General features: G+C 36.7%; 1 protein-coding gene across 1 annotated transcript; it reads right to left on the bottom strand.

The window, feature by feature from the left end:
* Positions 1 to 1,865: 1,865 nt before the first annotated feature.
* LOC120530277 (extracellular calcium-sensing receptor-like) lies at positions 1,866 to 21,685 on the bottom strand. Its single transcript, XM_039754662.1, has 7 exons — positions 21,565 to 21,685; positions 9,786 to 9,966; positions 9,397 to 9,688; positions 7,519 to 8,346; positions 6,303 to 6,530; positions 4,825 to 4,948; positions 1,866 to 2,776 (listed from the first exon to the last, which is right to left on the bottom strand). The coding sequence occupies exons 1-7, from the start codon at positions 21,683 to 21,685 to the stop codon at positions 1,866 to 1,868; spliced, it is 2,685 nt and encodes an 894-aa protein (XP_039610596.1).
* Between the last annotated feature and the right edge of the window lie 780 nt (positions 21,686 to 22,465).

Raw genomic sequence — 22,465 nt, 5'->3', positions numbered from 1 at the left:
TAACTTTGAGCTTCTGATAACAATGTAAGAAACATAATGTCCATATGCTATGTTGCCAGTATACATTTGCTCATTTTTTAGGATAGAGGAGGATGAGTTACTGCTATTATAAAAGATGACATTTTTCAGAGGAGCCCACCCATTCCCACTATATCTGTGCTTTGGCTGAGAACACGTAATTTGCCAGAGTAGAAGACACTTGGGAATGGAATTATCATCAGTGTCTTATTTCAGTTACTTTCACTGTATGAAGAGTTAAGACACCCAGTGTGTATGATTCTTTGTATGAGTATAGTTTTTGCTGTTAATGCTTTTGATGCAAAAATAGTTTTCAAGTAAAAGCTTAAAGGACAATGCCTTCTTTCTTTACTGGCAAAACAAGAAGCTAGATTGCCCATTCCCTGAACTGCTGCAGTAACTAGTATAGTGCAGATGTGGGTTCTTTTGTGAAGATCCCTATTGCCGGTAAAACTGGGTTGAAATAAAGGGTTGGTAGTAAAGATAGTCCCAGTTAGGAAGCAATCCAGCACAGAGGTCCTTAAGGCTGAATATGTGGGATATAATATGAACAGTGACAAATATAAGAGGTTACTGATAACAGTTGTAGAGCTAATTTTGATATTTTTCCCATTCAGAAAATGACCTAAGAGCTTAGTTGATACCTTTAGTGTTAGGTGATCTGATAACACTATAAAACAACACTATTCTCTGTAAATTTAAAAGACTGTAGTAAGTAAATCCCAGAAGATCACAGAAGCCATTTCTGAGATGCTAGAACCAAAAACCAGCCCTGTATCAAAGATGCTCATATGATGTGCATTACCCAGTATAATTCCTGGTTGAGCAACAACAAAACTTTTTGTTTGTGTCTGTTACTATATATGCATATTGAGTTTAGCTACATGATAAGATTTTTGTAGGATCAGGCTATTTGTGTTAATGAGTGGGGGCAACTAATGAATTAAACATTTTAATTTACAATACTTTCTTTCCACCATAAAATATAAACCAAGTTTTGACACTTTGAAAATAAATATTTAATGTTCCTTTGTATGCCTAGAAATTAGAGTATAGTTTTCCATCTTAAGGCGTAAATGGTGTGAAATGGTTTTAATATTCATTTCCACAGATTTTAAAGAACGTTTAAATAAAATGAAATGTATGAAGTGAATTAACTATTTGGTTTATCATTTAATTAGCAAGTAACAAATACACAACAATGAAACAAGTAACGAGGTACACCCAATCATAAAAAATGTAATGGAAGGATGGATTCAGGTTTAACATTTTTGATGAGAAATTTAACTCTGTATGTTTTACAATAATGCTGAGAGACATGTGTGTCGAACTGCCAAGTGAATGCATGTATGTGTCTCTCTTTCCATTTTCATATCCATTTTATACCTGTCAAAGCAACACGTGAATAAGCTCAGTGCTTGGTACACTCAAACACAACCACAACCAAATGCCATTAAGGATAATGTGGTGTGTTTAATCATAACAGAGGAAACCGGGGTCCTTGGAGGAAACCCATGAGAAAATGGACATAGGCTAATGGCAATGCCACTTTTTGAAAAGTACAGATTGTCTGTCTTGTGCTATAGAGTGGTTTGGATGAAGATGCTGAAATACTTTTATAACCCAAACATGGCTCCCTGGATGCAACATATGCAACTAACTAGACAATTACAATCTACAATGTATCTGTTTTTATATTGTAGGAAAACATAGCATTAAAACCCATTTTTTGTAAAATTTGTACGAATGAAATCACAAAATGAAAAAGAGAAAAGAAATAAAATATAGAACAATGCAAATTACACATTTTTATTTACAGTATACTACGTAAATTAATTTTAACAGATTTATTTGTCTGCAGATCCTTTTCCCATTAATGCTTTCTTAGTATTGAGTTCAGGCTTAAATAAAATAACAATACATTTCGGAGCAAATATCGCAAAGAGGAGGCCAAAGCTGGAAGCTAAAATTGCAAATACCTCAACAGCCACTGTGTGTTTCCCTGGAGAACTGATATAAGCTGGTATAAATGTTATCCAAACAGCACAAAAGATCAACATGCTAAAAGTGATGAATTTTGCTTCATTAAAAGTGTCTGGTAGATTCCTTGCAAGAAAAGCAATCGCAAAGCAAACACAGGCCAGAAAGCCAATGTAGCCTAACAGACAAGTAAATCCTGCTGTTGAACCAATATCACACTCAAATATAATTTTTCCATTTTGATATTTACTGTTTTTATTTGGAACAGGGGGAGACAAACTTAACCAAATTAAACATATTATGGCTTGAATTACAGTAAACAAGAACACAGTAGTTCTCTGCTGTACAACACCAAACCATTTCATCATATTATTTCCAGGCAGCGTAGCTTTGAATGCCATTATTACAACAATAGTCTTTACAAGAATACATGAAATAGCCAGAACAAAACTGATTCCAAACACCACATGCCTTAACATGCAGTTCAAAGACGTAGGCTTTCCAATAAAGCACAGAGAACAAAGAAAGCAAAGGGCTAAAGATACCAGCAAAAGAAAGCTTAGCTCAGAGTTGTTAGCCTTTACAACTGGCGTGTTTCTATAGTGGAAAAAAACAATAAATATGATAAAAGATAAAGCTGATCCAGATAAGGCTGTTGTAGACAATGTAATTCCCATTACATCTTCATATGATAAAAACTCAATGTCTTTCAAAATGCATTGATTCCTTGGTGAATTAGACCAGAAATCAGACGGACACTTTAGACATTCAATGGAATCTTCAAAAATAAAAACAAAGATTAAAATATAAATGTATACACAAACATATAAATTGTATGATATACAGTATAGAATCAATGAATCACTAAAAGTCTCAAATTAGTTACAGGCATGAATAGAAATGATTGGTTTTTACTTCTGACATGCAGTTTGTGACATGCTCAACATCTCGTATAATGTGCTGAGATTGTTGAAATTTAAATAGACAACACAATCTTCTCATTCAGTGGAATTAGAGAGTATTCAGACCCCCTTCACTTTTTCACATTTTATTATGTTGCAGCCTTGTGCTAAAATCATTTGAATGAATTTTCCCCCCATCAAGCAACATTCAAATTCTTCAGAATGACAAAGCAAATGCAAGATTTTAGAATTTTTTGAAAATGTATTAAAAATAAAACACTGAAAGAGCACATTGACACAAGTATTCAGACCATTTGCTTTGACACTTGAAATTTGGCTCAGGTGCATCCCATTCTACTTACCTTTATTGAGATAGTTCTACCCCTTATTTGGAGTCCAGATATGATCGATTCAATTGACTGAACATGACTAGGAAAGGCATACACCTGCCCATATAAGGTCTCACAGTTGACAATGTGGATCAGAGCAAATACCAAGCCACAAACTCAAAGAAATTGCCTGCAGAGCTTAGAGACAGGATTGTGTTAAGGCCCAGATCTGGGAATAGCTACCAAAAATTCCTTAAGCACAGAATGTTTCCAAGAGCACAAATACCTAAATAATTCTTAAATGGAAGAAGCTTGGAACAATCACAACTTTTCCTAGATCTGGCTATCTAGCCATACTGCACAATCATGGGAGAAGGGCCATGGTAAAAGACCAAGAACCCCATTATCACATTGGCTGAACTTCAGAGATCATTTTTGGGGATAGATGAAATTTCCAGGAAGACAATCATCACTGCTACACTCCGCCAATCTGGGGTTTATGACAGAGTGCCCAGACAGAAGTGTCACTACAGTGAAAGACTCAGAGAAAGCGATGCCCACTTGGAGGTTACAAAAGGGCACCTGAAGGTCTCTCAGATTGTGAGAAACAAGATTCTCTAGTCTGAGATAAGTACAGAGATATCCTTAATGAAAACCAGTTTCAGAGTGTTCTGTAGCTTCGACTGGATTGAAGGTTCACTTTACAACAGGACAATGACCCTAAGCACAAAGCAAAGATAACACAGGAGTTCACCTGAGTGGTGCAGGCAGACTTTGGACATTTTTGTCTACCAACAGTCTCCATCCAACCTAACAGCTTGAGAGGACCTGTAGAGAAGAATGGCAGAAAATCCTCCAATACAGGCGTGCAAATCTTGTTGTGTCATACCTAAGAAAACACAAGGCTGACATCGCTGCTATCTAAGCACTGATTAAAGGGTCTAAATACTTGTGTTAATGTGATATTTTAGATATTTTTTAATTACATTTTTCCATTGTCATTCTGAGGTGCTAAGTGTTGCTTGATGAGGGAAAAAATGATTTTAAGATTTTTGCTGGCTGCAACATAGCAAAATGTGAAAAAAGTGAAGAGGTCTGCATATTTTCTGAATCAACTACATATAGCTTATTGTTTCAATAACTTTGAGATTATGTGTATTGAAAATATTTTAAAGAAAACTAAAGCAAGCTGCTCTAAATAACCTGAGTATATACATATCCATCTAAATAAACTTTTAATGGATACGTTATAGACTGTTAAAACAGAATGAAGCTCTGTATAATTCCATTTGGGAGTTATATTATTAAATTGAATATTCATTAAAGAATCAAAATTTAAAAAGTACTGACGGTGAGTGTCAAAACACTAAAACCAAAAACAGAGACCATATCTATGTTACACAGCTCACCATTACAAGAATGTTTCCTGATTCTCACAAAAATCCCCTTGAAGTAAATAATTAAAAAATGCAAAGTGAAGTCATCCTGTGATATGTTGTCACTGTAAACTGCATTTTTGACTAAACATGATTTCCCAACCTGTACTAGACATTTATACATTTTTACATGTATATGAAAATAAAGGTGTCACCTACCAGTCTCACTGCTAATTTCTCCTTCTGCACAAGAAATGCAGTCAAAGCAGCATACTGGCTCTCCTTTTCTAGTAGCCTTTCTTGTGCCTGGCAAACAGCTGTTACTGCAAACAGACTCTGGAATCTAAAGATAAGAATATACAGTATAATTTTATAAATAGATAGATAGATAGATAGATAGATAGATAGATAGATAGATAGATAGATAGATAGATAGATAGATAGATAGATAGATATAGACACTTTGGTCTGATCACACACTGGAATGATTACAAAGCAAGAAAATTCAAAAGAAAGAAAAGTTCTGACTTGGCTGTTCCAGTCATAATGAGGCATTATACAGATGTACTTGTATCCCTGTTGGTATAAAGCAGCTCCAGTGACACCTCTTGACGCACTTCTGTGGAATAATTCATTGGCTGCAAGTATTCAGCGTTAGTGTGTCAGAAAAACTATGTGTATCGTTATCATAATAATAATAATTATAATAATAATAATAATAGTCCTTACATCAATGGATGGAAGGCCAGATGTCCACATGACCATCACTATGTAATTCTTCCACATGAAGCCTGAAAACCATGAGGACTGATTGCGATCATTTATGTTAGGTAGAATGCCCCATGGTTGCTGGGCGGTCTCGTGGCCTTGGAACCCCTGAAGATTTTTTTTTTTCAGTCCTCCTGGTCATCAGACCTTACTTTATTCTTTGTTACTTAGCATTGCCTAATCTTATTTTTATATTTTTCTTTCTTCATCTTGTAAAGCACTTTGAGCTGAATCATTTGTATGAAAACGTGCTCTATAGATAAATGTTGTTGTTGACAGTTTTGTTTTAATTCTCTCCTTTGCTACTACCTCCAGGTGGTCCACAGGGCATTCTATAACTGAGCTTGCCCTTTTAATGAGTTTTTTGATTGGGTGGGACTCTCTTGAAGGGATGTTATCATCCCAGTAAAAGTATAGGAGTATACATGGAGAACTTTGTCTCTTGGTGTTAAGAGAACTGTCTTAATATCACCAAAACCAAGGAACTGATTATTGCCTTTCGCTGCACCAAAGAGCATTTATGTCCGGTCACTATTCAAGGAGTGGATGTAGAGATGGTCCACTCCTACAAGTACTTGGGTGTCCACATTAAGATAGATAGATAGATAGATAGATAGATAGATAGATAGATAGATAGATAGATAGATAGATAGATAGATAGATAGTATAGTTTTGGGGTGGAGTACCTTCAGCTGGGTTATTTACAGAGACTCTTACAAAGATATGTTGCCTAGAAAATGGATGAATCTATTAATTGATACTCTTGCTCATTATTTTAGCCTTTAGCATAAAACACAGATATTTCTAGTATTACAAAACATTTTTTTTCCTTTATTAGGTTCAAGTATCAGACTTCATTAAAATATAATTATTTTTTACTTTAATTCTTAAGTAGGATCAGTAATTATTCAATAAATTGCATGACCTACTGATCCAAAAGCTGGATTCCAGAAGATGCTTTCTTTGTTCAGATCAAGTTCTTTTCCTACACCAGCTGACTCATCAAAAAGGCCTATATTTTTGATCATCACAGAACCATCTGCATCAAGCTGCCAGTTTACTATATCATAAACCGCAGGTGGATCTCCATTTTCATCAAAGGTTATCTTTTCTCCAAGCTTATTGGTAAAATTAACTTTTTTCAAATAATGAAGAAGCTTAAGGAGAAAAGAACAAGAAAAAAATCAGTAAATGTCATCCCGTTCAGTAAACAGAACAAGCTTTTGTTCCTTTTAATCAAACAAATGCAAAAGTTATACTTAGGTTCAACGTTTGTTTTACTTGGACATTTACAGCATAAGAAAGTTTTAAACCTTAAAACCTTATTAAACCTAAAAACCTTAATAATTATGTTAAAATACATTTATAATTAGTGTTTTTTTTTTTCAAAAAACACCCTTGATTTACCATTTGAATATTAATTTTAACAGTATATTATTAGAATTCAAGTACAGTATAGGAATTTCAGATTTTTGGCAGGGTTTTATAGTTGTCTTCACTTTTAAAGCCCAACATGAACTGCTAGATTACAAAGCCAACCAGTCATTTATTAATACTGTTTTTAGATTTATTTTAAACATTTTGTATTAAAAATGCTTTTATCAGCTAATGGTTTGGTATTGTAATAATAAATTAAAATAATTTTGAAGAGTTTGTGAATTGAAAGACTTTTGTTGGCTTGACTACTTCTGAGAAGAAGGACAAGGAGAAGAACTACTAGGAGGCTTGCCTCATTTCAGATTTTTTTATCTGATAGCTCACTGAGGGAGCGTTCCTGTGGCACCCATTTCAGTGTGGGCTGGGTCCGTGGATAGGTCGATGTAGTCGGCATGATCCTCAATTCCTGCAACCGTCGATATTCACCTCTACGTTTGCAAATTTGCTGCTTTAACAAGAATCATATGAACTCTTGTTGATGAGTAAAGGGTGTGTTACAAACAAGTATAAGGGGGGTCAAATTTACAGTTGAAATAATGACATAAACAAAGACTCAAAGTAAAATGTTTAAATAATAATTATTTTATAATAATCTTGTAAAGAATGTGTTTTTAGACATTATAATTTGTAAGTGATATATTTAAAAAAATATTTTTAAAAAATCTGTTTTTTTAGGTAGGGTTTAGTATCAAAGATCCCACTTCATACCTGCCAGGGCTGCAGATTTTTAATATCAGCACAGCGTCTGTTGGTAAAAGGCCCATTTCCTTCTTTACATGACATCAAATCATGAAGGGCATGAGCTATGGCATACACTGCTTTATACACATTATAAACTGCTCGCATATCAGATGTATCAGTGTATCCTGACTTAGTACTCTTAATATCTTCCAGTCCAGTACATACTTTACTTAAAACCAAAGATGAATTGCTTTGTGTGACATTTTCTGGAAATCTACATTCAAATAAAGTTTCCCAAAACTGGATCAGTAAATTATTATTTGGGTCAAATTTGGGCTGAACCTGAAAGAAAAAATTCTCCAGTCCTGGAATTTGTACTCTGCGAATTGCTATACCAATGGTGCCTCCAAAAGATCTGAAGTTTTCCTTGGTGGCCAGTAATGAAGATGTACTCCAGGATTCACTGGCAATCCACTGCCTCCCTGTAATATTTTGCCGGACTATTTCTTTTACCAAAGTTAGCAATTCAGCTTCTGATGCAAAAGCAACAATGACTTTAGCAGAGGATTGTTTTATAATTGTGATGATTTGCTCCACTTTACTTTTGTCATTGAATCTGGGAATTGTTTCTGAGAAGGAGATGCAACCAAACATTTTGACTTGCTCATGCAAAGCTTTTAGGGCATTCTGCCCATAGTCATCATCAGTACCTACTGCGCCTATCCATGTCCACTTATAATATTTAATTATTTCTACCATGGCTTTCACCTGAAAATCATCATTTGGAATTGTTCTGAAGAAGGTTGGAAATTCCTTTCTATTGCTTAAGCAGGAACATGTTGAAAAATAGCTCACCTAAAGGAGAAAACATTTGGCATTTGCTACAGAAGTACCATACTGTCTTGAAAACATAACTGTCATGGCACATTGATTTTTTACACAGAACATTGGATAGTAAATAAGTGTTTATAACTCTTGTTTTGTTGGATGGCGCAGTGGTAGCACTGCTGCCTCGCAATAAGGAGACCTGAGTTCGCTTCCCGGGTCCTATTTGCGTGGAGTTTGCATGTTCTCCCCGTGTCTGCGTGGGTTTCCTCCCACAGTCCAAAGACATGCAGGTTAGGTGCATTGGCAATCCTAAATTGTGCTTTGTATGGGCTGGCGACCTGCCCGGGAAATTGTTCCTGCCTTGATCCCTGTGTTGGCTGGGACTGGATCCAGCAGACCCCTGTGACCCTGTGTTAGGATATAGCAAGTTGGATGATGATGACTGACTGACTGATTACTTTTGCTGATCATCTGTATTGTGTTTTACCTTCAATATGTTTTTTTCTTTTCTAGCTATTATTATGAAAGTATGATTTGCAGTTTGTTTTCAGCTTAATACTTTAACTAGTCTTACAATGACCTTTAATCAAGTCTATTTGACTGTTTAACTAGTAAGTATAACATTTTACATCTTTTTAAGCTTGTGCATTTTGTAAATTCTGTTAAAAGTATCAACAATACAAATATATTGTGTAAAATATATTATTTATTAAATATCACTTCTGGTCCTCAGTGAATAAAACCTATCCACATAAAAATTAAAAAGCATTTACTGTATTGTAGTTGAACAGTAGTTCATGTGAAACACTCATATTTCAGATGAGTATATCAATTGCAGAAATATTAAGCAGCATCAATTATAAATAATTCCCCAATGCCATCAGCTCATATGAGTTAGTGATTATAAAAACTGATGTTTTATTGCACAATAGACAATATTGATAGTTAAACAGTTTTTTAAAATTATATTCCTAGGTCATGTATACAATGTAATATTATATTAAAAGAACTTAGCTGAAAATTGCATTTAACAAACAGAAGAAATATTTGCTTTGCCCAAAGATCACAGTACTATACCATTGGCACCCGGAAAAGGCTTAGTATCCGTGACGAAGCAATGGAATGTGATGATATTGGATCTCCAACAATTGCAAGAACAGGAGGAACATCATTGCAATTGTTTTCAGTAAAGGTATCACTCAGGCTACTGATTAAAGATACTGTAGCTCGAAGCCCCATTGGCAAACTGTTACAGTTGTCGTACAGTCGGTAGCCAAGACTTATGTTTGGTAGGAAAGATTCATCCCTATTAATTTCCTCGACTGCAAAAATCATAGTCTGCGCTCTTTGAAATACAGAAAGTTCAAAACTGTAACAAGAAAAAATAAAACATACAAAATAATCTGTGAGTGGAAAATTTCAGTATTTTCTCAGCTGGTTTAAAAAGACTGAATGTGGTAACTTACCTCTCACATTTCCAGGGCTTAGGTTTTGATGTGAAAGACAAATCTGGTGGTATTGTTTTGAAGTTTTTAATAAAAGTTCCCCCTAACATTATATCTCCTCTTTTGAACAATCCGTTAAGTGCAAATTTCTCCTGAATTGCACACTTTATTTCTTCGCAGGACATGTTTGGAAAAAGCACACCTAAAAGAAATATAATATAGAGAATATTCATTGTTGATATAGAGCACACAATTCCATGTGAGATTACATGATGAAACTTTGCTTTATATTACGGGCTCCTTTGTCTCTAGAGAATATATGTGCAAGGAAATCAAGGTGACATTTAACAATAGTTTTAAAGAACCAAAACCATGCTTTTCTCTAAGCTAAAAATATTTTCTTTCAGTCCCTTTCTTCTCCAAAAAGAAAAGGGGGGTGTTGTATGTTAACAAAAGTATACAGTGAATAGAATTTACTGCTATCAAGTATTTGCCATTTTAATATTTATGTTCAAAAATATTTTTTAACTGAATAGTTATGTGATCAAGCACCTACTGAGTTTTCTATTAATTCACAATACAGTAGACAATCAATTAAAATTATAAAAATGTTTTTTTTGTATATTGTTTTATACTTTTGTTAATAATAAAGTAAGCTTTTATGAATTTCGAAATCATTTTCTAAAATTGTCTTACAATGACCATTAATCAAGTCTGTTTGACTGTAACTAATAATTAAGGAAACTACTTTGTCTGTGCATAACATTATTATTGCCTACTTTATGGTTGATTCCCGTCTTAGCCCTGTTGCTGGCTAGATATGCCTTGATACCCCATGACTCTTTATTGAATCACTGGAGGGCATTTTAATGCAAATTCACACACACACGTGCCACTGGCCAGTTTAAACAACCTTTTTACTGAACATCTTTAAAGTCTTGGAGGAAACAAATTCCTGGACACATTAAATCAGTGAGATTAGAAGAACCCTACTTCAACAAGAATAATCCACAGCATTTGTCCTAAATGTGTCAAGTACTGACAGATCATCAACCGCAAAATAACACATCATTCCAGAAACTAAGTTTGATGGAAAATTAAAAAAATACAATAATGGCACTTGAGCATCATAGTGGCCTAGTTGTTAGTGATGCTTCTTGAAAGATCTCTTTATGATATTCAATTCATTCTTTGTGGAGTGTACACATTTTAGCCACAATCACATGGATTCTTCTAGGTAAAGCTATTTTAAAGTAAAGCCAGGTACTGAACTGGGGTGTATTATTAGGATTTTGTGTATGTGTGTGCGGCTTTGGTATGTGCAAGTGAGTGCGCCCTACAATGAACTGGCAATCCATCTAGAGTTTGTTTCCAGGCAAATGCTTGATGCTGATGGGGCAGGCTCTGGATCCTTGCGACACTGTAATAGGGAAAGTATATTCAGAAAATTGATTAAAATTAATATCTTGTTTAAGGTGAAGTCTTACTGACTCCAGGCACCCAGTCCTAGCTCCCAGTGGGCATTTTGACATTTCATAGACATAACTGTACAGTTAAACCATGAATAAAGAGTTAAAGGAGATCTGTACTGGCCTTTAAAATCAGCTTTTATAATAAGGTTGCTTTGCACATTTACTGTACACGTATACTGTAGATTAATATATATATATATGAGCATTTTTAGCCACAGGCTCTTTCCTCCATGGTGTGCTAAGAAGTCAAGTCAAGTCAAAGTCAAGTTGGGGAGCATGCACTGGTACAGTGTGTTGCTGCACCCTCTACATGACGTAACAACTCGGGATCCCAGTTTGCAAACCCCCAGGCAGACATGTGGTCCAGTCCTACCCTCTGAAAATGACCCTCTATCTGCCGCAGCCAGATGTTACGAGGGCGAACCCTTGGCCTGGTCCAGCCACTCGGGTCCCCAACAATGAGGATCTTATGAGCTGGATCACCCTCTGGGAAACATGCCACATGGCTGTAGTGCTGTAACTGATGCTCCCTCACAATGCAGGTAATGTGCCTCATTTGAGACTCCATCAGCAACCGCTCACTTGACACAAAGTCAAACCAACAGTACCCAAGGATTTTCCAGAGAGACACAGTACTAAAGGAGCCCAGTTTTCATCTCAGGTCACTGTATAGCATCTATGTCTCGCAACCATATAGCAAGTCCGAAAGCACCTGGATTCTAAAGACTTGGACCTTCGTCCTTTTGCATAGATATTGGGAGTGCCACACACCCGTTTCCAGTGACCTCATGACCCCCCATGCTCTCCCAATCCATCTACTGACTTCATAGGAAAAGTCACCAGAAACATGAATGTCACTGCCAAGGTAAGTAAACCTCTCGACAAGGTCGACACTCCTTCCGCAAACAGACACACTGCTGATGGCTTTGCCCAAGAGGTCATTAAAGACCTGGATCTTGGTTTTTATCCAGGACACTCGCAAGCCCAGACAATCATACTGCTTGCTCAGTTTCTCAAGAGCTCCGATCAGAGCCTCCATTGACTCTGCAAAGAACACAGCAAAGTCAAGATCTGTGAACATTTCTTCACCAACAGATGCTCCACAGCCGCTGGACCCCATGACCTTGCCCAACACCCAGTCCATGAACACACCCCTGATGAACCCCAGAATCAGCTGGGAAAAAGACAGAGGTTCTGCCTCCACTCTGCACAGCACTCACAGTACCAGTGTACAGGCCAGCCATGATATCCAGCAACCTCGAGAGGATGCTGTGAACCCTCAGGATGTCCCACAGGGCAGCTCGAACAACTTAGTTGAATGCTTTATGAAAATCGACAAAGGCTGCAAAGAAACTCTGCCAATATTCACATTTGTGCTCCATGAAAATCCTCAGTGCCAGGATGCGGTCGAATGTAGACTTCTTAGGCGTAAAACCAGACTGCTCAGGTCGCTGGTAGGAGAGCAAGTGATCACGGATCCTATTGAGGATGACCCTAGCAAGGACCTTACCCGGCACCGAGAGCAGTGTTATCCCCATGTAGTTGCTGCAATCCAGGTGATCACCCTTCCTTTTCCAGAAGAGATGACAAGTCCCGTTTTCCAGTCAGTTGGGATGATGCCAGTCTCCCAAATGGAAACAAAGATTGCTTGCAAAGCCAGGAGGACAGCCTTACCTCCAGCCTGGAGAAATTCACTCCGGATACCACAGATCCCTGCAGCCTTTTCTCTCCTCAGCTGGTTCACCACCTGTGCAATCGTACTGAGATTGGGTGGTTCACAGCTAATTGGAGGATCAGCCTCAAGAACCGTGGACCCAGAGATATCCAACACCCTAGAGGGAGGTTCAGCTTTGAACAACTGTTCAAAGTAGCCAGCCCAGCGGGTCACAACTGCTGTGTCATCCGTAAGGACCATTCCATCAGCCGCACTAACTGCGACTTTCCGAGGAACAGATTCGGATGTGAGTAATGCTTTGATTCCTCTGTAAGCAGGACATGGGTCGCTAGACCACAGATGGTGTGTCACTTGCTCACAGATTTATCTAACACTAGCAAAATACCCGCGCTTCGCAGCGGAGAAGTAGTGTGTTAAAGAAGTTATGAAAAAGAAAAGGAAACATTTTAAAAATAGCGTAACATGATTGTCAATGTAATTGTTTTGTCACTGTTATGAGTGTTGCTGTCATATACAGTATATATATATATATATATATATATATATATATATATATATATATATATATATATAGCAGAATACCAGCTTATGGAGAAGTAGTGTGTTAAAGAAGGTGAAAAAGAAAAGGAAAAATTTTTTAAAATAACGTAACATGATTGTTAATGTAATTGTTTTGTCATTGATATGAGTGTTGTTCTCATATCTATCTATATATATATATATATATCTCTATCTATCTATCTATCTATCTATCTATATATATATATATAGCAAAATACCCGCGCTTGGCAGCGGAGAAGTAGTGTGTTAAAGAAGGAAAGAGAAAGAAAAGGAAACATTTTGAAAATAACGTAACATGATTGTCAATGTAATTGTTTTGTCACTGTTATGAGTGTCGCTGTGATATATATATATATAGCAAAATAGCAGCTTATAGCGATGTCATGTGTTAAAGAAGTTATGAAAAGAAAAGGAAACATTTTAAAAATAATGTAACATGATTGTCAAAGTAATTGTTTTGTGTATTTGGTGGCAGCGTCACAAAGTTATTTTCGTCTAGCTGCATCAGAAAATGTACCATGACGTCTGACACGCCTCCTTTTTACTGTTTTCTCACAGCTTGGATTGCTGCTGTCATATACACACACACAAACACACATACATACATACATACATACACACACATATATATATATACATACCTATCTACATCATATATACACACACATACATACATACACACACAAATTATATATATGTGTGTATGTATGTGTGTGTGTGTGTATATATATATATATATATATACACATACATACATACATATATATACACATACATATACTTGTGTGTATGTTTGTATGTGTCTATATGTGTGTGTATAGCTTTGGTCACTGAGTGCAAGGGAAAAATAATAAAATATAGTCTATAAGTTATTAAACAGTAAAACATTAACGTTTTAAGAAGTACAGGTACATTGAGCACTACTGGAGTGGTTGCGGGTAAACTACATTTTAAAGACTGTGTAACACAACAGGTAAGTAACTAACAGCAGCTAAAATATATACTGTATATGGATCATCTCTCGGTAGTAGATCCCTTTTGAAAGGTGCTACACGACGGCTGTGGTATAGAAATTACATTTTCTATGTGAACGTTCAAATTTGTGCCTCTGGTAATGTGCCTTACCGGCAATTAAAGAAAATTATTTTGTGTCCTTTGCATGTTAAGAGAGAAAGGCTTTGGTTTGGGATAAAAGGAAAAAGGTGTAAAGAAAGGAAAGTTGCCTTTTTCTTTTATATAGTATAGAGAGATATGTTCGCTGATGTTATGATCGCCTTTTGGGGACAGTCGTGGTGGGTCTTGTGTAGACTGGTGAGACGTCCCCACCATTAATCAGCTGTGATGGCACTGTCAGTCCTCCACTCCTGTGCGTATCTTCATAATCCGAGCTGAGGATCTCATAATCGTATACATGCAAAAGAAAGTGTGAATCGCCTTAATATTATTTTGCCGTGGTGTAGAAAAGGGGTCCGTGTTTGCACTTGTCTGGGCTATAGCGCAGGGGAGGAAGAAAAAATTAAAAGTGCTCACTTTGACTTAAGGCAGAAGCGCAGTCAGCGTCTCAAAGGCCGGCACAGCTATGCGTGCGCTGGCTGCTCGACTTTTGCTGGGCAGGAGACCCCTTTGTACACACGTTCATGATATCAAAAGTCTCAGCGCTCTTTGGCGGTCATTCATATATTATATGATATATATATATAGCAAAATACCCGCGCCTCGCAGCGGAGAAGTAGTGTGTTAAAGAAGTAATGAAAAAGAAAAGGAAACATTTTAATAATAACGTAACATGATTGACATTGTCATGAGTGTTGCTGTCATATATATTCCTGCCTAAATAAGTCACCCTCGCTTGCTCTTACTTTTTACCGTTCATTTAATCATGGCTAGTGGCGGAAAAATTATAAAATGGAAGGAGGATGGCTTTACCAAAACAATTATTGATGGCGAATCGATTATTCATAAAGCTTGAATTGGTGATCTGTTTTCTGTGTTAACCTCATATTTTTCATACTTCTTCTCAAACTAAGGTGGTGTGAGGGTAAAATGAATCGGGATCGCTGATCAATGTAATCGGTGTACCAGGAAATCATGCATTGACAAAAGCTCCCTTTGCTTGTAATGCAAAGTGTGATTAAATGCATTATTTTTAAGCGTTATGGAGCACATGCATCAAGCTTCTCAGCTGTGCTTGTGCTAAGAAAAGGAAAGATTTTAAAAATAGCGTAACACGATTGTCAATGTAACCTTTTGTAAGTAGTGCCTGGAGGATTCAGTGTGGAGAAACTCTAGAGACAGAGTGTGTATTAACTTGTGGATTTTTCTGTGAGTATTTGGTGGCAGTGTGGAAGTTGCTTGAAGACGGCGTTAGCAGCGGAGCTCAGCTCAGAGCGAAATTAGGTAAATGGGAGGGGAGATGATGACGTGACTCCCCCACCCGCCTTAACTGTCAATCCCCCACAAACACAGTCTCTCGGAATTTGCATAAGCACACCCCTTCACCTACAATTTTAACTTAGTTACAAAGTGATCAAAACTCTCGTTTATATCCTGCGTCCTCTCATTAAACTTGTATCCCGCATTCCCGTGGGCATGTGAAACGCCAGCGTAGCCTGTCTATGAACTTAATTTAAAGTTTAGGTTTACACCTTGCTTTCTTTCCGAGGTAGCAGCACTCATGAATATGGTAGTATATGTCACTCGCTCGCTTCTTATTGTTTCGCTGCCTTCTCAATTATATAATGCATGTTTTCTTAAGCGCTTTTTGGAGGTCTTCCTGGTTTTCTACGTACTGCGTTGACAGTCAGTTCACTTGATTACGTGGGAGGCGTGATGATGTCACACGAAACTCCACCCCCACGTCTTTCCAGCTCAACTCCATTTCAGTTAATGGAGAAAAATACCTTCCAGTTATGACCATTAGGTGTAGAATTTCGAAATGAAACCTGCCCAACTTTTGTAAGTAAGCTGTAAGGAATGAGCCTGCCAAATTTCAGCCTTCTACCTACACGGGAAGTTGGAGAATTAGTGATGAGTCAGTGGGTGAGTGAGTGAGTGAGTGAGTGAGTGAGTGAGTGAGTGAGTGAGTGAGTGAGTGAGGGCTTTGCCTTTTATTAGTATAGATACGCCTGTTTATCTACTCTCAGAGCCCTCGCAGCTGTCCTTCTCTGCTCCTGGTACAGACCAGAGTTGCCTTTGAGCCATGTGCTGCAACTAATCTCAATGATATCTAGGGTGTCCTGCAAGATGAAACACCTAGTTCTGGGAACACTGGTAACACAAACACAAGAAGAAGAAGCACTTCTGGAAATCTTTTCTGCTTGCTGTTATCAGGCAATTCTTCCTCCTGACACCCCAAACTAAATGCTGATACTCTTAAAATTCATTTTACAATTTTAAGTCCTTTTTGCAGTTTTTAAACAATATACATTATTGATTGATTGATGTATGTAGATTTGTTTTTCATGCTTCTGCTGTTGCATGCATCCATATTTCACCTTGGGATTAATAAAGTTTACCTAGTCTAATCTAATCTAACCTAATCTAATGTTTATTAAGATGGTCCTAATAGACCATATTATATATTAGAATTATTATATATTATATATTTATATAATTTATTATCTATACTAATAAAAGGCAAAGCCCTCACTCACTCACTCACTGACTCACTCACTCACTGACTCATCACTAATTCTCCAACTTGCCGTGTAGGTAGAAGGCTGAAATTTGGCAGGCTTATTCCTTACAGCTTACTTACAAAAGTTGGGCAGGTTTCATTTCGAAATTCTACGCATAAGGGTCATAACTGGAAGCTATTTTTCCCCATATAATGTAATGGAGTCTTGAGTTGGAGATGGCGTGGGGGGAGTTTCGTGTGACATCATCACGCCTCCTACGTAAGTCGTAGAGAACAAGGAAGAACTCCAAGCACAAAACGCCATTTCACAATTGAGAAGGCAGAAAACATTATGAAGCAAATGATGCATATGCGGAAACAAAGCACGGCGTGAACCGTAAGTTTATATTAAATTAAGTTCATAGACAGGCTGCCACTAGCGTTTGTAATTTAGTGCCTGCCCATATAAGGCCGTCCATCAGCGGCAATCCAATACAAACACTGCGGTAAATGTTCACGGGTGAAGGACTGTGCTTATGCAGAGGAAGATGAGATGGTCAGGGTGGTGTTTGGCACAAACTCATTGAAACTGCGAGAGAAACTTTTAAGTGCGGGTCTTAGCTGACATTACGAGAGATGGCACCAGTACAGCTGGGAACCTTCGATGCAAGAACACCAAGCGGCTCCGTGAACTGGCGCAATGCGCAGACAAAAAGCAACAGTTCCAAAGAGTGCTGAACAAAAACCGAATTACACAATTGAGAAGGCAGCAAAAAAATATGAAGCGTCTTATACATACAATCATATTCATAAGTGCAGCTACTGCGGAAACAAAGCACACGGTGGAAAAAGTGAATGTCCTGCTAAAGGAAGACAGTGTAAAAAAAACCCGTGCATGCAGTTTGTCACATCACAGATAAAAAGGAAGGCGAGCTGTTTATTGATGCAGTAAGGAACTAATCGATGAATGAAACCTCTTATCTTTACAGCGATTGACAAACACGGAATGTAACTTGAACACATCCTACAAATACGAGCCTGATTGAAAGAAATAATGATAATCAAATCCTTGATGACAGCAACATTCAATAACACTCACAAAACAATTACTGTATATTGACAATCATGTTACGTTATTTTTAAAATGTTCCCTTTTCTTTTCATAACTTCTACTTCTCCACTGCGTACACGGGTATATATATATAAATGTATATATATACCCGATCTACAATACATACTTTAGCATAGACAAGCCACACGCTGTGGCAATTGTAGAGTCTTAAGCCTCTAACGCCATTCGAGGTTCGATTCCTGAGAGGGATGTACTGACTATGTACGCGCTACCTGATTCATTTTACCTTAGCATCTCCTTGGTTTGGGGCGTATGAAAAATATTAGGTTAGCAGAATCATGTTACGTTATTTTTAAAATTTTCCCTTTCTTAGCACAAGCACAGCTGAGAAGCTTGATGCATGTACTCCATAGCGCGTTAAAAATAACGCATTTAATCACACTTTCAATTCCAAGCAAGCGGGAACTTTTGTCAATGCATGATTTCCTGGTACATCCATTACACTGATGCACACATCACAGCTACAAAAATGTTAGAGTCGGAATAAAGCGCGTTCCTCGACTGATCATTTCGACTTCCCGAGCGAAGCCTTGATAAAAGCATGGTTTTGTGCACACTGAAAAGCAAGCAAAATTAGATGCATTACAGAAAGCGGACTTTGTGGCTCTTACTGGGGATCATTGGACTTCCGTGACCGTTAGTAATTCTAAATACATCTAATTACAAAATGTTCAATGATCACACTGTTTTAGCCTAATGTACAAAATAATTTTGGCTAATGTTACTCAGAGTTTAAAGAGTAAGCTGGTCAAATTACCTTTTAAGTTTCTGACTGCACTTTATGTTGAAATTTTGGTTATTATTATTTAAAGACAATACTATTCTGAAAATGTACTTAAAGTACTTAAACTACCACTTTATTTTTAAGTCTGCCCAATTTTAACCAGGGATGATATTTTTGTTTCTGTTTTGAATTCAAATGCAGTTTAAAAGCTTTTTTCAGAAATTAAAACAGCTTCAGTTTACAATATTCATGTCCATGTCTATTATTTGATTCTGTCGCCCACTAAAACCGTTTTAAATTAAAAAAAAACATTTGCGATTTGGGGCAAATTTACGTGTGCGATTACATACGATTAATCAAGATTAATTCTTACACAGCCTCTAATTAATTGGATTAATTTTTTTAATCGAGTCCCACCCCTAATATATATATATGTAAATTTGTATATATATGTGTATATACAGTATATATGTAGATATGTATATGTTGTATATACAGTATGTATATGTTGTATATACAGTATGTATATATGTGTGTGTGTATATATACAGTATGTGTATATATGTATATGTATATATGTATGTGTGTATATATATATATATAACTGTATATATATATGTGTATAGATGTGTGTATATATATATATATTTATATATATGTTTATATGTATATATATGTTTATATATGTGTCTGTGTGTGTATATATATATATATATATATATATATGCCAGCAACACTCATGACAATGACAAAACAATTACATTGTCAATCATGTTACGTTATTATTAAAATGTTTCCTTTTCTTTTTACTTCTCCGCTGCCAATCGCAGGTATTTTGCTATATATATATATATATAATATAAATAGATAGATATGACAACAACACTCATATCAATGACAAAACAATTACATTAACAATCATCTTACGTTATTTTTAAAATGTTTGCTTTTCTTTTTCATAACTTCTTTAACACACTACTTCTCCGCTGCGAAGCGTGGGTATTCTGCTAGTATATTATATATTTATAATAAACACACACAATGCTTTCAAAAATAAACAACATTTAAAGGTCATTCCATTTAGCAGTTTTTATGGCATCTGTACTGAACAGCAGACAGCTTTTCCACACTTGTAATTTACAAGATTAGAATGATCTTTGATGATGCTGGAAAATTTTGCAACCAGGCAAAGAATAAACTGTTTTTTGTACTTCAATCTTTGTCAGTACGTAATTGTATTTTTCAATTACACTTTCTCCTCTTTCATTGCTTCACTATCGTTACGTGTGCCGACAGATCACAAAATCCATTGAAGACTGGATCATCTGTCCACTTCTATGGTGGTTGCTTGAGAAGCAACTAGGGGCTTTCTTTACATTTTTCCATAAGGACTTTGGAGAAGGATATTGTTCTTTCTGTTACTAGATCATCAGATTCATTTATCAGTTTGAGAAGTCTAGGAATGTCTGGTAAAGGTGGCTATTTTCCTTTGTTACTGCTGAGACTCTGTCTTCAAAAAGGACTTAAATGCAGTAGAAACTTACTATTAGAATGCTTTAGGACCTCCACCTTAGTACTAGAAAAATTATCCATTTCATTTTTTTAATTGTTTACTAGTCATTTAGCCAGTTAAAAACCATGTGCAAGAGTATGTATGTAGTAACAATACTAATAAATGTTCAGAATGGAGCGACCTCTAAATGTTTCACAATCAGGCTGAAATTTCACAGGTAAGCTATTCCTAAAGGACAAAAATACGGCTTATGCAGAAATGATTTTACTATCATCAACTGTCTGTAGACCAGCCTAAATATATAAACATACAAAATATTGTGACAAAGTCTTAAGCACATGTAAAATATTCTGTAAAGCAAAGATAATTTCAAAAAAATTATTCTAAATATCAGTTTAATATAAAGAGCAGTAAACAGTAAAAATCTAAATCTTATGTACACTTTTGTTTAGTTTTCTAAGAAGAAATATGCTGCTCTTTTGTTCAAAACATCCTGACAAACTAGCCGTAGTCCTTCTGCAGATTTTGGCTGTACTGATGGTATTAGATAATGCATGAGAGTCTGCTTGTACTTCTCAGTATTGAGGATTCCATTAATTCTGACCACAATACCTACTACATTTGTATTTGCTCTTCTATGAATAAACTGATTAATTTTTGAGTCATAAACTTCAAATTGTAGCTTAGCAGTGCAAAGGACTTCCTGCTATTGTTCTGCACCCAAGCATTCATATTTTTGGGCACAAGATAACTTTCTTTCACTTTGGAGGAATGGCTTTTTGGGGGCATTCCATGAAGACCAATCCTGACAAGACCTCTCTGAGTTATAGTGCTTTCTTTGAGTTCAGAACTGATTTTGAAGGGATGACAGTTTGATGTATTTCTTCTTTAAATACACTCAGTTTCCATTTTTGACCACTGCATTTCTAGTCCTCATTCTTCCCCATTTCCTTGTGCTTCTTCAGAAAAGTGTGAACAACGCATCTTGAAACTCTTGTCTGGTTTAGAATTTCTGCTATGTAAATATATTTTAAGGTAGAATCAGCTTCAGGGTTCTGAAAACATGTGCTAGCCTGCTCTGCAGGGTCATTTAGCAAGTATTCTCACTTTCTCTGAATTTGCAGAAAGTTCCCCAGCTGTGGAAAACATCTTGTGTGGTCCCACTGCCAAAGGAAGGGTATTCCAGTGACCCCAAGAACTTCAGACCAGCTGCTCTTACTTCAAACATCATGAAGACATTTGAAAGACTGGTCATAAAATAGCTATGACACCTTCTTTCAGAACATCTGGATCCATTGCAGTTTTGCCTATCAGGCACATACAAGTGGAGGATGCTCTAAAATGTGGAGGATGCTCTCATCTACATGCCACATACAGAGCCTATTACCACTTGGCACCACAGTCAGGATCATATTGTTTGACTTTTCCAGTGCTTTTAACAACATTTTGCCTCAACAACTGGAGAAAAAGCTCAAGGCTTTGAATCTTGATGTTCCCACAATCTCCAGGATTATGGATTACCTGACCAGCAGACAGCTGTTTGTGAGGCTGAGGGACTATATGTCAGAAATGGTGGTGTGTAATACTGGAGCATGTCAGGGAACTGTCCTGTCTCTCCTTTCCTGTTCACCCTCTACACAACAGACTTCCAGCACAATACCAGCACAGAAATTGTGAGATGACACAACCATCATAGGCTGCATTAATAATAAAGATGAGTCAGAGTACAGGAAAGTCATGGAGAACTTAATTTAGTGGTGCAGAGACAACAACCTACAACTCTACATCAGCAAGACAAAAGAACTGGTGGTGGATTTCCAATGTGCCAAGAAGACCTCAAGACAATGCACCATTCAGGGGTGACATAGAAGTGGATGCAGAGCTGCAAGTACCTGTGGTTTCACATAAACAACAAACTGGACTTGTCTAACAACTCAGTGGCACTATAGAAGAAGAGCCAGATCAGTCTGTACTTGCTAAGCAGCCACAGGTCTTTTGATGTGCGCAG

Source organism: Polypterus senegalus, chromosome 1 (assembly GCF_016835505.1).
Source record: "Polypterus senegalus isolate Bchr_013 chromosome 1, ASM1683550v1, whole genome shotgun sequence".
Lineage (NCBI taxonomy): Eukaryota > Metazoa > Chordata > Cladistia > Polypteriformes > Polypteridae > Polypterus > Polypterus senegalus.
Note: the sequence above shows the minus strand (reverse complement) of the source record. Positions and strands in the feature narration are given on the sequence as shown.